The sequence below is a fragment of the Amblyomma maculatum genome, chromosome 4 (genome assembly GCF_055883805.1).
Source record: "Amblyomma maculatum isolate TAMU_Amacu chromosome 4, ASM5588380v1, whole genome shotgun sequence".
Taxonomy (NCBI): domain Eukaryota; kingdom Metazoa; phylum Arthropoda; class Arachnida; order Ixodida; family Ixodidae; genus Amblyomma; species Amblyomma maculatum.
This window is the reverse complement of record NC_139347.1, coordinates 98301509-98319772: the sequence shown is the minus strand read 5'-3', so window position 1 is coordinate 98319772 and position 18264 is coordinate 98301509. Positions and strand designations below refer to the sequence as shown.

At 48.2% G+C, this 18264-nt stretch overlaps 1 protein-coding gene across 1 annotated transcript; it reads left to right on the top strand.

Moving 5' to 3' along the window:
- The first annotated feature begins 11540 nt into the window (after positions 1-11540).
- LOC146191762 (uncharacterized) lies at positions 11541-17980 on the top strand. Its single transcript, XM_084600373.1, has 3 exons — positions 11541-11546; positions 12477-12770; positions 15357-17980. The coding sequence occupies exons 1-3, from the start codon at positions 11541-11543 to the stop codon at positions 17967-17969; spliced, it is 2913 nt and encodes a 970-aa protein (XP_084456499.1). The 3' UTR covers positions 17970-17980.
- The last annotated feature ends 284 nt before the right edge of the window (positions 17981-18264 follow it).

Here is an 18264-nt window from a genome sequence, read left to right as displayed (position 1 = left end):
CGAGATGTGGGTGACTGGGCACGAGGAAAAAGGGAGAGCCGACGAGGGAGAAAGTTAGGGAAAAGTAGGGCGATTATCCAGTGTCCACTTGCGATAGTCACATTTGAGGCCCAACCACGGGGTATATCTTCCTTAGGAGGCGTTGTTTCACTGAAGCCGCAGCTGGGCAAATCCACAAGTGTTGCACATCGCATAGTCCCAGTACAACGCCAAAATGACGGCACTTGTCAGTCACTTGCACACGTTTGTCACGTCACCGATGACGCAGATATGGGGTCAGAGTCAGGTACTGCCAGAATCCTGCGCACGAATACTTTCTCATCTATATGAGTTAGAATACTGAGGAGAGGATACGAACACGGAGGAATTAGAACGAGTGTCCGCCTTTTGAGGCCGTATAAGGAGTTTAACAACAGGGCTTGTTAAACGTCTTATGCAGCCTCATACGCAGCCCCTTGCTATACATTGACACAATATATAGTTCCTGTCGATGGGGCGCAGTTGCCTTGATTTGTCAAGAAAGTAATTTTACTACTGTCGAGGTCAATTCGCTCGCTGCGCTGACCCTCTTCAAACGGCGAAGACGACGGCTCTCATCTAAACTGAATCGGTAGCGAAGAAAAGCAAGAAAGGGAGAAATGCAAAAGAGGTAACGTGATGTTGATAAGGACTCTATGCGAACACTACCGGCCTCAGCAGGGTGCCTAATGTGATGCTCCCTCGGTCTGATGTTCGATTTGAGGTCGCCCTTCAAGGCGAGAGGACCAGTGCATAAAGCCTGTAAGTAAGTCGGCGGCTGCGTCTCGCGTGATGCGGACTTACAGCTCGACTGACGAGACTATGAATAGTTGCGGAGCTCTTTCGTTTCCCAAGGCGAGTAAGCGGGTGGAAATGAAAGGCTCTTCGCATTTCTCGTTCTTGGCTCAGCCGACCGAGGCGCCGGGGCACAGGTGATGCGTGAAGGAAGAGAGCGAGAGAGAATGGGAGACAAGCCTCGCACGAGCGCCGACGAAAGGAAAAGACAAGCGAAGCCCTGTTTTGTCTGGGCCCCCCGTTCCCACCCTAGATTGGCAGCCTGGGTTGCCGGCTCACGCACGAAAACTCCTTGAAGCGCACGAAGGAGCGATTGTGAATTTCTATATTTGCTCGGTTATACGGCTATATCAGCCGAGACCCTGCCGCTGTCGGACAAGGAACCTTTAAATTGAAGACAATGCGAGACGAATGGCTTTGATCTCTTGAATCCGTGATGTATGCCACGGAAAACATCGGCCTCATTTTATTAATAGCTCATTCAGTTTCGCAACGAGATTTGTACGGTTCTAGCTTGAATTTAACTGCAGAATTTGAATTTCTGAAGAAGGGTCTGAAAAAAGCCAGCGCCATCGAAGGAGAAATTTGTGCTATCAAGTTTCGGCTTCAAGACGGCTGAGCAAAGATTTTCTGGCTATAAAGTAACCTCGATGCATTATGACCGATTGAAACAAAATTTTCAATGTTGCGTTTTTTCCCTACCATTTCCTGCTTTGGCTCTGAATCTATTTAGCTTAATTGATATCCAGATAAGCCCTTCCTTTTCCTCTCAAACACAATCATCAGTGCTGAGAAGCGACCGTTCTGCACATTCAGAAGAGCGTATTAGGAGAACATAGGCGGTTTCATGAAAACCTCTGTGCGTTCAGCCGCAAGAGCTTTACTATTGTGTTGGAAAGTCGCAATGATAGCTATGGCCGCACGAATACTTCATCGTCAGTTCACTGAGCTCTTGATGCGTGCTTCCATGAAAGTGCCTCTGCAGGAGGAGGAGGAGGAGGAAGATGAGGAGGAAAGGCAGGGATGTTAACCAGTAAAAGCAACCGGTTTGCTACCCTGCACTGGAGGAAGGGGATGAGTGGATATAAATGTTGTGAGAGAGGGATAGTTGAAGTTAATACAGTCACATAACAGACACGCCACATCACATCACGTTACAGTCATGTCATAGCAAACTCATAGTCTTTCGATTAGGCCTGTGCTTCTCATAAAGCGGAGCAGTGCCTGGGAGGCCTTCGCCGCAGACGATCGCCGTGGCCAGGGACCTAAAATCTTATTTTCACTCAATGGGAGTCCATCTAAATGCTCCAGCGAACGGCACAGACACTTCCTTTCCTCACTGTATATCGGGCACTCACAAAGAATGTGGCCTATAGACTCGTCGCATCCACAGTTTGTACATGTAGGGCTGTTTGCCATGCCTATCATAAAAGAAAACGAGTTTGTGAATGCTACACCAACCCACAGGCGGCACACCAAAGTTTCTTCGCGTTAGGCCAGGTGGAAGGCGGTGCTTCAGGTCAGGGTCCAGGGATTTTAAGCGGCAGTTCCCAAACTGGCCAGAATTCCACAAGGAGAGTGTGTGTTTCCGCGCAAGTGCGCGAAGCCTGCCCACTGCGTCTGCCCTGGAAAAGGGAATCATCACACAATTGCCGTCTTGGTGGGCTGTTCGTGCGACTTCGTCAGCCCGAAGATTGCCCGCTATGCCGCTGTGTCCTGGAAGCCACTGGAAGATGATGTCATGTCCTCCATTAATCGCACAGTGATGAATTTGTCGTATTTACGCAACGAGTTGTTCATGAGCTCCACGGCGAAGAGCCGCTTTTAATGCTTGCAGGGCTGCTTTTGAGTCTGTGAAAATAGACCACCGCTGGGGGCTCTGCTGACTGATATGCCTAATTGCGACACGAAGAGCGGTTAGCTCTGCAGCTGTTGAAGAAGTCTGGTGAATTGTCCTAACTTTTATTTCTGTTTAATTGAGGGTATGACTATGGAGCCTGAAGAATTCACGGCATTCACTTAACCCACTGATCCCCACAACTATGGTCCCTGCCACAACTCCACAACAAGACAACAAGAAATTTCATCTCGTGGCCGGCTGATATGCTTCTATTGCCGCAAGCGCCAACGGAAAGCAGAGAAGAGGGGGGAGGGGGGGACATTCATGCTCTGCCTTTAAGGATATGACGCGACAACGTTAATGGCTCCCGTCTGGGGACTTTACTCGTCCAGTCATAAATCCCCTTAAACCGCCTTTTTTCACAGTATGGGGCGCTCTCTGGGGAGATGTTGAAAATATGTCTGCTACTTGCTGATTACATTCTTGGGAGACGCAATCACCAGCGAAGTGTGTCTGGCAATGTGAACTGCGCACAGCCTCTGCGATCAGCTGCGGCTGCGCCGATCACGGAGGCAAGACGCATGCGCAGCTGGGCTTTTCAAACAGGGGAGAGGCGCGCATGCGCATTGTGGCTGTGTGAAAAAGGTGGATCGTGTCTCTGTTATATCACACACCCTAAATCTCCGTTTTAACTAAACTGCACGAAAGTTCTAGCGTGCTATTTGGGTATAGTGTCTGAATCGGTATCTACGGGTTCGATACCCACCCTAACCCTTAATTGCCCTGAGCTCTTGTGACGGCACAATCAACTCCCAAATCAATCAGTGCCAGGTCACATCAACAGCCAATTACCACTGCCACAAGCATGCTTGCGATTTCGAAACGAAAGCTTCGCTATACTCCACCTCGCGTCATGGTCAGCGACGGCTCACGTTTGACCTTCAGTGAGCTAGAGGACAAAGTGTGGCCATAAGCAGAAATTACGCACTATCCATATAGTGTGGCTGCACCTTTGACCTTTAATTGGAAGTGTGGCTATAAGCAGGGACCATACTAACACTTCTGCCTTCATCGGGAGTCCAACCTCTTTGCCAGTCAAACACACTGGCAAAGTGGCAAAGTTGGCAAACAACGCCGGGCTCGTGAAACCAGATCGTAATCCAACTTGTCTAGCATGATAATAGTAGCGATGGCAATGACGGTGAATCTAGTTGGTAATGATGATAGTAGTAATGGAGATGATGATGAGTAACTAGAAACGTAACCAAGCCTAACGAAGCTTTCGCTTCGTCTGAGTTTCGCGTGACTGAACCACAACAATTTTCTCTCGCTCACAACAACGACGCTGAATTTTCCGAAGAACGGGACCTTTTATAAAGCCGTGCCGTTAAAACACAGTTTCTTTTATGTTTCCGGCAAAAGCCGTGAGGAAAGGTCCTAACGAATACCTGAGCCGTGGATCACACCGACCTGTGATGACGCATTGCTAATTAACGTACAGTAGGCTAGTTAACGGTTTCATTTGGCCCGCTTCTAGCCGCGCACTGCAAGTCCACCCCAGTGAGACACAGGTGACTGACAGATCTTCTGAAAACGACGACTCGCAGTTTCTGGTCATAAACTGCGGGTCCAAGTCCCCGGAAATCACAAACACAAAGAAACTGTCTCGAAAAAGCGGTTTCCAGAGGTGCCGTTTCAAGAGAAACGGGAAAGCCAAGGTGCGCGTGGTGAATTCCCACCCCAAAATTACTGCTCACTGCCCAAGCGCGTCTGATGACCGCTTCTAATCTTCGCGCAAGTACTCTTCTTTCTATTTTTGAAGAATCTTCAAGCGCCCGAAATGCAGAGCCCGCTGAGAAGGCATAAACACTGCGTAGCCAACCTCGCATTCGGGTCGACTCAGGCCAGATATCGGCACTGATTTTGGGCTATCCACTCGGAGGTTCACGTAGCAGCGAAAGCCAATTTGCTGTAGGATCGAAGCCGGTGATACATCAGTACGTTCTATCGGTATCATTCTTCCCGCTGCGTCAGGCACGGGAAAGCGCAAGGAGCAAAAAGCAAGCATTTCCCACCGCACACCGCGACATGAGCTGGATTCTATAGGCGCCTTCGCAACGGGAGGTGGCGGATGGACCTCCCCTCCTGGGTGATAAGCGAGGCGACACGGCTTTTTTTAAGCAAGGGAAAGTTGTGAGACAAGTGCGTCAAGCATAGCTCCGCATTCGTGCGTACGGGTACGTGGGTACATCACGAGGAAGGCAACAAAGAGCTCTTATCGCGTGTTTCGCTCAAGAGCGATGGTGATGCTGATAACAGCTTTGCGGCCTCTTTCCGCAAGGCCTGGCGCCGAGAGAGCATGCACAATGCTTGCCGTATAAATATAGACGAGTGTTCTAAAGCAAGGTTCGCGTGTAATGCTCGCATTAAAAAGTTCACGTCCCCGCACTTCGTGCATCAAACATAAATGTGGAGCTATTAGTGTAAAATGTGTTGCCGGAAATTCAGCCGCTACAGCAGCTGCAGAATGTAAAGAAATCACGGCTTACGAAGGTGGAATATTGAGCAAGGTTATGGAGGACTACTAGGAGATTTCTCATTTATGTTCAAGCAGTCATTTGACAATGTTGTTGTCTTCGTCGCCAGCGATGATTAACCGGAAAATGCCTTAATATTTTCAAGGCGAGGGGCACTCGATGAAAACCTAAAAATCAGCCTTACTTGCAACGGCGAAAGTGGTAAAAGCGACGCAATCTAGGGAAGCTATGCGACCTGAAGATGCGCTGCAACTTCTGAAGTTGCACCGACCATGACTTGCGTAGCTGCTGGGTAATCACCATTAGTTGCAATAGAGATTTCCTAGCTCAAGGATTTTGCAGCATCTTGCATTTCTGTGATAACTGCAGAGTATTTAAGATACTGTTATTCCTTGATGAACGTGTTCTAAGCTCCCGATTGACGACAAAAAAAAAATTAATCTTAAAGATTTTCCTGCGCTCGTAGCGAGTCGTGAAAACTGCCATAGAAAACCAAAGAAATATTTTTTTTTTGTAATATATATATGACGCAACCGTGAAATATTGTAAGATTATTTTTATGAGCATGTTTACCGAAATGGTTCAACCTTCCGATCCGTACCTAAATATTGCATCTGGTGTTTGTCCCGCGCTTACTCTCAGACTACCATAAAAAACACTGGGTCGCGTTTTTGAAAATTTATAGAAAAAGCCTCGAAGGCGGCAGGAGAACATCCGCGAATATATTCATTGTTATCGCGAAGTTGGGGAATATGCGGAAAAAAGTACGTTCCAAAGCTCTTTCTCAGAAGATGTCCAAAATGTCTGGGCGTGGCAACTAATCTCAAGCTCTCCCTTGCCTCTTGTTGCCGGCATCTTCTGCCCATGGTGCACTTGCCATAAGTGAAACTCCAGTACGGCCATGAGTTCGTAAAGTGCTCCAGGCGGAGAGCGATTGCGAACGCAGACATCTTTAGAGCAACACTCGATTACAGGGACTACGCGTAGCATAAATGTGGTTTTCTACGTTGGGCTTGCGAGGGCCGCGAGACTCGAAGCGAAAACACCGCTGAACAGATGAGACGTAAACGCTCCCACACGGCCGCGACCTACGCGTCTACACATGCGCCTCTGCATGCTCTTTCAGAGAAACTGCAAGGGCAGTGTAATTAGGCGGCTCATTCACTGCGAAACAATCTCCCAGTACAAAAAGAAAACCAACCGGCCGCGGTTTCGGCCTATGGGCTCGTTTCTGGCCAGGAATGTTGCCTGACCGGACGGCCGGCCCAGAAATAACCCACAAAAAGAGAGGCGAAGATTAAGAAAGCGCGCGTCGGACCCAAAGAAGAAGGCAGGAATAGCTGCCGCCTCTGCTGCTGCTGCTGCAGGAAGAAGTGTGTCAAGATCGGGCCTGTCTGGTGCGGGGAGGAATGGCTCGCAGTTTTTCCTGCTCGCGCCGCCGCTTACGTGTGCGGCGGAGGACTGAGCACCTCGGCAGTCACCGCCGGTCGCGCAGGGAGGCAGGCAGGCAAGCACCCGCGGGTGCAGCGCCCTACGGGTGGGGCACTTCGGCGGTGCCGCAGTCTCTCTGGAATCTCGGTCACTCTCCGAGCCAATATTGGCGTTCCAGCGCGGATCTTGCCCCGAAACCTCGGTTCGACCTCCCCTCTCCCATTGCTCGCTTCAACTACTATGTCGAAATGTATCTATCTCGGATCACTGACACCAGAGCTCTGTCACCGTGCCGCTTGTGCCGCCCAACGTATAGAATATACCAGGCACAGTGCACGCTACACGAGATCGTCTAGCGTGTGTATATAGTAAACGTATATATATTTGCTTATTCGAGGATGTCCTTCAATTGGTCTGCACTAATGCGAAAGCTGAGGAAACTTTATGGCTCCACTTGGTACTGAAGTTACAGGATTTGTCGAAAGTACGGAAGGTTGCACAGGAAGAACCGCATGACTAAAATTTACCGCGATTAGTGGTAACAATAGGGTAAAGTTAGCATGCGTCCATTTTCGTTTATTCGTTCATTTTGAAATAACGTAATATGGGCGAGAAGATAGGACAGTACCTTCGTCGCCTGCTTTGCTTGTGTACCATCAGACACCAGTCTTGCGCTGTTTTAAAGCTAACGTTTAAATCATTATAAGGTACACGGGTGCCTGTGCCACAGGCGTAGAGCTTGGTGACACTAAGTGACACTAAGTGATAATAGTCGCTTCATATCCCAGGCTACCTTTTTCTTTTCAAAGTAGGAATTATCCACCTGAATATTAGAAAACCGAAGGGAATGAGCCGCAGTAGGGAAACCCAAGGGAAGCTCCGCAGGGATCAGAACTAAACTGCGATGCGGATAGCATTGTACTATACACTCTCTAACGTAAGCGTCCTCGATGCAATCCTTAGCGTTGTCATAGTAGCACGTCACAGCCGAAACTAATACCCTTGTTCGCCTACAGCCCTCGCCAGATTCTATAAAAATATACACTTAAGAAGTTGTGAAACAATTAGTGGAGAAAAGAAATTCCCGACACACCCGTCAGCTTTAAGATACAGAGCTGAAATGCACCGCCAGTACTGGATCCGCGTTTTTTTTTATTTTGCATGAAACAGTCATGATGTTTTACTGCCGTATTTAAGTATACGAATCATACCATTACGTATGCAAGGCCAATACGGTTGGCAAGCCATAGTAGATGTATCCATGCACGTCTATCAAGCCTCTCTTATGCTTGTTTGTTTTTCTTCGGTACAGCCCATATTTTCAATACACGAATGTAGATTATACAAGCGCATACTGCAGTCTACAGATCCTCAACTACAATGCAACACGTTTCTGTAAGTGGCAATCCATGTTCCATTTTTAAATCTGTATTGTTTAAGCGGGCAGCTGCAGTTCTCGGGGGGGGGGGGGGGGGGGGAAGAAAATCTCTGTCTCACCCCCTCCCAACTAACTGAACCCACTTTTCAGTTTCCTATTAGCCCCGCCACGGTTAGTGCGCTCGAGAGCTGTGCCCAAGGATGTGGGATGCAATCCCAGCCGCGGCGGCCGCTTTTCGATGGAGGCCTGTGTGCTGTGCGATGTCAGCGCACGTTAAAGAACACCAGGTGGCCGAAATTTCCGCAGCCCTCCACTACGGCGTCTCTCATAGCCTGAGTCGCTTTGGGACGTTAAACCCCACAAACCTAACCCAACCAGTTTCGTCTTAGGAAATCTACACCAGCTCACCAATATTTATGTGTAAAGTTGCTTCCATCCAAAGAATCTCCCCCGAGCATCTCGTTTGATAGTCCTACACGTTCTCGCAGGCTGAAGTGTTTCTGATGATTGTCACATTGCGTTTTTTTTTTTTTTTTTTTTTTTTTATGGCATCGCTGACATTACGAGCGCCGTATTAGAAAAAAAACGAATTGGCCGAGCGAATGTTCATCGGGGTGTGCCAGACTGCTACCAGTTCTGGCGGTGCACGTCTCGTGTAGCTCTTTCGTCGAAACACCTTAAGTGCAAGAACTGCAGAAATTCAAGCTCTGCCCAGGTGGTCGTCTCTAGCTGAAGACTAAAAGTAAAAACGATGCAAAAGCCCCCGTGTGCTGGGCGATGTCAGAGCACGTTAATTTGTCATACTCAATTCGCAGACTCGGAGCAATAAACTCTACTTAAACTTGAGTCCTGGATATTGAGTCATGCTGAAATTGTCAGAGGTTTCTTTTCCTGATTACAAAAGCGATCCAGATCTAGTCACCTTGGTATAGATACACAATATGAGCCAAATTACGACTTTAAGAAAACCAGTTTTATCAAAAATAAATGCAGGATGAACTATGGAACACAATTATTCAGCTGGCAAATTCCTAACCTGCTGAACCTCTTTCCAGATCCGACGGATATCATGAAAAACTGTTCCTTTCGCACTGCTTTCCGAAAATAGACAAATAGTTTTTAAACCTGCTTGTGTGTAGTCAAAGCAATATCCGCATATTTGCTATTGTGATTGTTCAGAAGATCAAGTTCTTCTGGGATATCTTCCTTTTCACTCCATCAAGTGGACATATTTGTCTTCTTTAAATGGATTGTTTTGTGACAAGGCGTTCTTTACACACCTACCTTAATTGATATATGAGAAATCGTGCAAGGTTCCTGTGGTACCGTATATTTTGTCTGTCAGACTATTTTTATTATGTCCAAACAGACTCTATGAATGCAGAGTTTCTAGGCCCTATAGTAAGTGAGCACATGTGTCGCCTTTAGTCCTCTTCACAGCGACAATAGTATATTGTCTAAATTTCAATATACTCAAAAGGTCAAATATACCAAACGATACGATAGCATACAGCACCGCATCAGAATGTAGCTTTCGATACCATACCATACCATACCATACCATACCATACCATACCATACCATACCATACCATACCATACCATACCATACCATACCATACCATACCATACCATACCATACCATACCATACCATACCATACCATACCATACCACACCATACCATATATCGAGTGTCTTTTCAATGAGCGGCCGTAACCATACCATACCATAGTGACTGACACGATAGAGAATAATACTGCGTTTCATTGAACTTTTTTCCCCTCCTTCTCTTCCATACCATACCATAGGCTACCCTGGATGAATGAATGCATGACTCAGTCAAATCACAGTCTAATAGAATACATTTCACTCAATGGCTGCTGAGCACAAACGAGTTTGCGAGTTCGATACCAGCCTCTGTGAACGCATCTAATGTAGGCGAAATGAAAGGAAAAAGCTCCCATGCTTTTGAGCTTACTGCGCACATCGCAGAAGCACAACAGGATTCATCCATAGCACATCACTATTAGGACACATGCGCCAATTCTGCGAAAACGCCTTGAGCACGTCGATGAAACAAGTCAATAGTGCCGAATATACAAAGCCCAAATCGTGAACAGTGGAAGCAGATACTAACTCACACTTCGGCAAAGAGCAGAACCAGGTCATCAAGGTCAGGGCCTCCGCAGTCTCCAATGAGTCTTGGACTGAGGACCCATTCATGCCCCGCCATCTAAAATATTTTTCGTTCAAAACAAGGTTACCACCACCCGCGACTACGATGTTCCTCGTGGCCTACAGTGTTTTGGAAGCAACAGTAGAGACTACGAAGCCATTTTAAAATATTTAGAGTGTTTATGAAGTACATCCGTGCCAAACTGGGACATTATGACCGACGGTAATTTTACTGCACTGGAGCGAATTTCAAGAGTTGGAAAGCGTAGCAGGGCTGGTGGAGAGTCAGGCGGGTGTATGAGTTTAAGAAGCTTTTAGAGATATGGTGACAGGTGACACAAGACGGGCCTGATCGAAATTATTGATAGATGAAGACGACGACGATTATGATTAAGATGATGATGATTATAACTACGTAAAACATTCATTTCAGTAATGAGAAGCTTGTCCTCCCCGAAAGAGGCTCTCAATCCAGGTGTCCTGCAGTGGCTGCCGTAAGCCTGGCCCGGTCTACCAGCTTACGCTGCCCATACGGGTTTGGGTAGAGGGGGGGGGGGGGGGGTAGTTTAATTGCGCAGGAAGATCAAATGAGTATATGTATTAGCTTGTTGCTGTCACCGGACGACGACCTGCTTTCGCGTGAGCCTTCTGTGGGATGATGAATATATATTTTTTTAACCTGCAAAGGCATTGGATGCTGGAGCAGACTTGTATATTGGTTGAGTACTGACTCCGGCGAAGGACTGCTGCCTGCGATGTTTCGTAGTGCCCGGATGGTGCTTGCACAGGTAACAGCGAGTGCACCTGGTGCCAAGAAAGAGACCAGTGGTCAGAGACCTATACTAGCACGACTTTGGAAGAGATGGTGGAGTAATGTCTGAAGATTATTGCTACGTACAGATATAGATACCAAGCCCTTGCGGTAATTTAGACATGCGGCTTATGCGTCTGTGTTGACGCATGTGACGTTGAGACGATGACTAACGCTATGCTGATTCATCTGCTTCCAAGCTGGGGCGATTGCATTTAGGCGGTGGCGACCGCTTGGTCGATTACGCTAATGGTGGTAGCTTTGCCATAGTCCTGGGGCCGAAGTAAATAGGCTGATGGCGTTCCTACTTACTGTGATAATTTATTTTCAATAATACCTGCAAGAAAGCCGCTTGTGGAGATTTGTTTAAAGAGTTGCCAAAGGGCAATTTGTATAAGGCGGAAAATTTATAAAACAAAAAGGTACAGGCGTACAGAAAAATGAACAAAGTGTTTTTGGAGCAGATGGTTTCGGCATCAAAGGACACAAAACAGACTTCAAGGTTTTAAAAATCTATCTAAGCTTCCTTTTCAAGCGGCAATAATCATCACTGTCATGAAGGTGAGCAAAAAAATAGTTGAGCAAGGAAATTACAATATTATCGAAACTATAGTAAGCAAGCAAGGAAACTGCAATTGTTTTCAACTGCAGTACGAGTCACGTAAATCCTCCATGTGTTTTGAAACAGTGGTTTCAAGACCTCTAGACCACGTTCGCTTCTTTTTATGTGCGCCAATAAACATTTCCGAAGAAGATAAGCGATTTAAAGACCATTTTAATTGGTAGTTTTATATTTCACTGCGTTCTCAATGCGATTACAGATTTCATCACTAAATTTAATTAGTTTTGTACTAAGCAATCAGTTTTCGGATTACTTGAAAGCAAGGGTTGCTAGGTGAGCCAACATATCACGGGATTTACTGTTACGTAACTCAAGTGGCGCGAGAAACGGCAATGTAGTCGCCAGCTGCCTTTTGCTTCGTGTTAAAAGACAAATGAAATGTTTAGAGCACTTTTTTTTGTGGGGCTTGCATTATGATAGTTTTGTTCTAAAACGCAATGACCTTATTAGCATAATGGTGTACTCTATATTAGTGACTCGTCCTAAAACATACATCTACATCTACATCTACATCTACATCTACATCTACATCTACATCTACATCTACATCTACATATATATATATATATATATATATATATATATATATATATATATATATATATATATATATATATATATAATATATATATATATATATAATCATTATCATTATGAGCCTACCAGTGTCAGCCGAAGTGCAAAGGACTACCATAGATCACGAAAGCTTGCCCCCTGCGGTAGCTACGGTAATTCTATTCCGGTAAATTTTTTGTCGCTAGGATGTTATGAATCCGTTGTCGTTGTCTAACGTACTCAAAGTCAATTCAGTTTATTTCACATCAGAGCGAACAATTCAACTATCATTTCGTTTTCGTTCTCAACTGCAGTTACCGGCGCTGTTTGTGGCGCTGTGGCTGGTGACAGCGGTGGCAGCCGGTGGCGACCGGAAGTCGAAGCCGTCCGACGCTGCGGCATCTCAGGGATCGACTCGCAACCGCCGCGGTGCCATGGAGGAGCTGCAGTCACAGATCCGCTGGGAGTACGGCGGCTGGCGGCCCATCATGCCCGGAAGCCCATTCTTCTTCGTGAAGACGAGCCGCGCCGTGGCGCTGGACGGCAGCGCATCGGCGCATGCGCCTGTCCGAATGCGCGCGCCAATAGGCCTCAGGCAAGACTCTAAGGTACGCACCTTGACACGACGTATAAACGTTTACAAAAGCATCGCTTCAGATCCGAATCTTACATCCCCGTACATACCGACTTGCCAGTTGGTCACCTCGTCCACCAATACGGTGTCATGAGCTGATACACTGCATAATCCCAGCCCACATGACACGCTCATCTGCTCCGTTTACCATGACTTCCTCTCGAGGGCAGACTAATTTACATGGGCCACCATAAATATGCTCGTGGTGCCACTCTAAGAGCCCTCGAGCAGCTCGAGCTAGCATCATGCATGGCGCCCGTCTCATCATTTCACTTTGGTGTCATTGTGGTGGGCCATGTACGGCACATCCGCAGTACGCATACAGCAGGTAATGAAAGCATATTAGGTGAGCCTGGAATCTGTAACCGTGATCCCGACTCCTCCAGAGCTTCTACCCCTATGGCGTCCGGTCAAGCCATCCGTATTTTGCCTATTCATCATCACCACCAGCCAATCCACACCCACGGCAGGTCAAATGCCTCTCCTATAAACAGTTAGCAGTCCCGTGCCAGCTGTTGTCCCGCTATCGCCGCAAATTTCTTATTATCAAACTTTCTGCCTCCTCCTGCTGCTCTTCTCTCCTGTTAGAATCCAGTCCATTAGCCTTAACGACCATCGGATTGTACCCTCCGCGTTACATGCCCTGCCCATATCAATTTCTTCTTTCTGATTACAGTTATAAGATCGTTGCCTCGAGTTTGTTTCTTGATACTATCCGCTCTCTTTCTGTCTGTTAAGATTACACTTATAACTTGTTTTGCATACATTGCTGCTCTGTACTCAACTTAAGTTCAATAATTTTTGTTATCCTGCACTCTTTTCTATTGGTTAGTAGCGGCAAAATACAGCTGCTACTTACTTTTCTCCTGAGGGGTATGAACTGTTATTCGAACTCTGAGAGTGTCTGCCAAATGCAGTCCACCTCATTATTGCTTTTCTCCTCTTTAATTATTTCGCTCTCGTAATCAGAATCTGCGGCCACTGCCAGCTCCAAGCAGGCGCACGTCATTAACATTTCAAAATCTTTGCGTTCTTACCTAAATTAATGTATTCCCTTCCGATATTGACGAACATTAGTTTTATTATATTTTGTTTTCAGTATGCAAGTCCTCAGATACGTTTTCCTGCTTTGTTTTTCTGGATTCACGATCACGCTTGCATTTCGTCCCCTCGGTTACTTATCAAGATGATGTCAGGAATCACAACCTCCATTTTTCCCCCTTCCATTCTATCGGAAGCTTCATATAGTTGTTCGTTGGTTACGGGCGGGATTTCTAATTCTTTCACTGCTCTAGATTTATCACTAGCTGCTTTAAAAAGAAAGAAATCCAGGCCCTGCTAAAAAAGAAAAAGATTCAGCTCCTAGTGAGAGTACTATATAGCTGCGTTTCCGTGTAAGTTAAAAATAACCTTTTTTTTTTTAATCATCAGGCTAGCTCTAAACCTGTTGGTGTGGCTATTGTTTCATAGCTGTTATATACATGCTTAATTCCAAAATAACCACCCTGTATATTTACGCACGGTGTATATAGAGGCTACACATTCACGCCTGCCACAGTGTCTCTGACATACATATTAGTTGTCGTTAGTTAAAAAAAAAATCGTGATTTGTAGAGACTCCACATGGGAATTTATGCACATGTCTTAACTAGCCTCTTTTCTTGCTTTTCTGTCCTGCATTTGTAACTAAGAAAAACCGCTTTCCTTTTGAAATTCTGGGCTGGTCACGCGCCTTGTCCTTTTTTCTCTCCCTCTCTCTTCCTTTCCTGTCACGCAGGCAGACCTGGTTGCCTCACTCGAGCGTTTTACGCGGAAACACAGGCGTCGACACAGACTAGCAAGCACGCGTGTCAACTGGTTGCGCAGAGAGCGCAGCGCTTCCTCCTTCAGTGCGTAAACTTTTCGTGACAGATGCTGGCCTGAGAGGCCTGTAGAAAAGCGAGCGTGAACTCCGTGTCCCGAGTTAAAAAATGTGACTAGGTCTGTGCACACTCGGAGCGCAAGCGCCGAAGTATTACACATCGGGCGTGCTTAACACCGCAAGGAGAGAGCGAGGACACGCTCGGGTAGCCGAGTGTTTCTGCGTGCAAGCGGCTGTCGTCACGGTGACAAAATTCGGGCACCTCTTTGCACAGTGCAGCGCAAGAACGCTTCCTGCTGTCCAGGCGCGCAGTGCGACGGCCCGACCCGAAAATGAGCGTCGCCTACGGCACACAGGCCGGAAACGCGGTGCGCAGAGACCTGTCTGCCCATTCGGGACAAAGTAGAGCTGGGTCACAGGGGGGTGAGATTAGCAGCGGCCCCCCTTTGCACCTCGCTATAAACGTTCCGCGCTTCCTGGCCGCCATTAAAGCTGTCTATGGGTAATTTGATAACAGCAAGCAATCAGCAATGTGTGACCTGAAATGCAAAAATGGCGCTTTATGTTTTTTTCTTTTCACGCTGTCAGTGTGTTGCTGCTAGAAACAAAAAATAGGGATGGTGCTTATATCGCAATTCTTAAATGAGAGCCAAACCTCATCTTCCGCGTTTTATTTTTAACCACGAAAACTTCTCGCAGGAGGACTTGAAGGCGGAGGCTTCTAGTGCGCTGGAACGAGTCGCCGAGTCGCAGTCCGTTGCTCGCCAGGTACCCATGGGCCTCTCGGCTGTCAGCGGCGGTGCTGGCTGCTGCGACTTTCAACCCGTGCTGTACGTCAAACACCAGTCGAACTCCGGTCCGGTGGGAAAGGGTTCGAGCCCGGCCTGGTACACCGCGAGACCCGAGTCCAACCTCGCGGGAGATGACGACGAAGACGTTTACCAGAAGGACTCCGCCAAACCCGAAGGTGACCTGAAGTCAAGTGGCTCACAGATCGTGCACGGAAGCCCCATAGGAGACGAGAGACCCCAACTGCCGCATCAGCTTCTTCAGGAGGTTCCAGAGGGCCAAGAATCCTTACAATTGGGACTCGAGAGTATGCTCAGCAAACTTCCGATCTCGATACAGCCCGTCCTTCAGGGCCAGGGCGAGCACATCATGTCGGCACTAGCGGACGGCAGCATCCAACCGTCCAACATCGAACAGCTACTGCAGCATGTACACGCGTCCGGTGGGGTGGCGCCGGACGTGGAACGTCTCATAGCGGCCATGGTGAACTCTGCTCAGGGAGCACAAGGTCACGGCCATGAATTGACAGGGCACGGTGGCCAGCAGGAGGGGGTGCAAGGCCTACCCCCTGGCGTCCCGCTCGCTCACCCGGGGCCCGGTGGCCAGTACGGTGAGCACCCGACGGCGCCGCCTTTCATCCCACGCCCCGACAAGAACATCTTCCGCTGGTACCCCAAGCCAAGGGCCACCGCACCGCCGCCGCACAAGCCGACATACAAGGACGCACCAAAGAAGACCGGAGAAATGAGCTCGCAGGGCAAGAACTTCCAGTTTGGTGGCGGCGGAGGCATGAATAACGAGCACATGCTTATGCAGAACGCATTGCACGCTATGCAGAACGTGCAGCATCAAGTGATGGGCGCCACACCCGTCCACTTGGCCGTCGTCCACGGTCCCATCGCGGGAGGAAATGGCGACCACGTACCGCATGCGAGCCCGCTGCAGCAGCTTGAAGCCCCACCGCTGGCACACCATTTCACTGGCTTGGACGCTGATGTCGCCCACGCAGACAGTCAGCAGCACTTCGTTACTGCCCGGCCTCACGATGCTCCCAACTACGACAGGCAGGCACCGAGGAGGCCTCCCCAGCCCCTGCCGCCGCCGCCTCCACCTCCACCACCACACCATCAGCAGCGTCCTCCTCCGATGAATCCAGAACACCACCACCAGCCACCGCCGCAACACCAGCAGTACAACCAGCATCCAGTGCATCCGCAACATCAACAGCAGCATCCAATCCCTTACCCAGGATACCAGGAACACACAATTAGTGCCGAGATAGTCCGTGGACGACCGCAGGGTGACTACGACCCAAGGCAGCCTCCAAGGATCCACGTCGAAGACGTGCCGGCTGACGTCCTAGCGACGGGCATCCATCCAAGTGGCCATCCTATCCGCGTGGACGGCATCAACCTAAACATCATCACACCATCGCAACACGAGCCTCCGCCTTTCCCTCCAAGGCAACTTCCAGCCACAACGTCTGCCCCATCTCCAGCCCCTGTGTTCACGCACTACCACAGGCCAGAAGACGTAGCGAGCGCACCTTTCTTCCAGCATCAGCACCATCAGGAACCCACTCATGACACTCATCATGAAAGCGACTACAATGCCACTGGCGACATAAACAGAAATAAGAACCACTACTATGATCACTCTGATTATCATCACGAAGATCGCAAAGAGGAAAGCCAGAACCACGGGGATCCTGTTTACCAGGAAAGCCAGAAGGAGGGACACCTCCAAGAGAAGACTCCTGAGGAAGACAGTAAGGAGCCTTCAAGGGAAGAGTCAGGCCACAACTCAGACTCCGAGACAGAGGAAAGTGACTACGACCAATATACAGATGAAGTTACAGAGACCTCTGCTCCCGACGCAAAGCCGACTAGCGAGGCACCTCACCAGGAAAAGAAGGAAAAGACCAATCAGAGAGGAGCTATTCATTTCCATCCTATACATACGCAAACTGTACAAAAGGAAGAGGAAGAAAAGGCCCAACTTTATCATGCTTACTACGCGCCGGCCCAACACAAGCCGCCTCCAGGGTACGTGCGGATGACCGTGGAAGAATTCAACAGGCTCTTTAAAGATGCCGAAATACAGTTCATCGGTTCCGAGAGCGACCTCAACAAAAAACTGTCAGGAAAGACCACACAGAGCAAGGTTCAGTATTCACAGGCGGAAGATAAGGACTCGCAAACATCGACTGTTAAGATTGAGACTGTCGGATCCCCAACAGAAGACAAGAAGAAAGTTGCGGTAAAGACATCCGTGTCTGTGAGCACAAGTACGAGTACGGGTGACAAGCACACCTCTCATTCTTTCATTCAGCCAAGGGAAAACGCTGGCCGAGCAGCCAGTGACTCTGCACTGGCAAGCCTGCAAGCCACAACGCGCAACTATCTGAAGATGACCACGAACAAGCCCACTACGTCAGAGAACAAAGACAGCTCCAATACGCCCCCGAACCTTTTCGGTGCTAGACTCAAAATGCCCAGGACACAACAAAAAAACCAGTCTTGATCCGGGTAGACATGAATGACATAGGTCCTTCTATACTGCGAGACAAAAAATAGTCGGCCTATAAGGCCGCCTTTTGTCGCCTTGTACAACGCTGCGTACAAGACCACAAGTACAACACCGGCAAGGCAACGTCACTGCAAAAAGAGAGAGAGAAAAAAAAGGAAGTGAACTTAACACGAAGACATCAGGGATGTGATGCTGTATCCCCGATTCAATGAAACGCGTTGCAAAGGTCGTTTATTTTGAGATCCGCTGCTTTAAAACGAGGCGAAGATGGAGCGGTTCGAAGTAACCC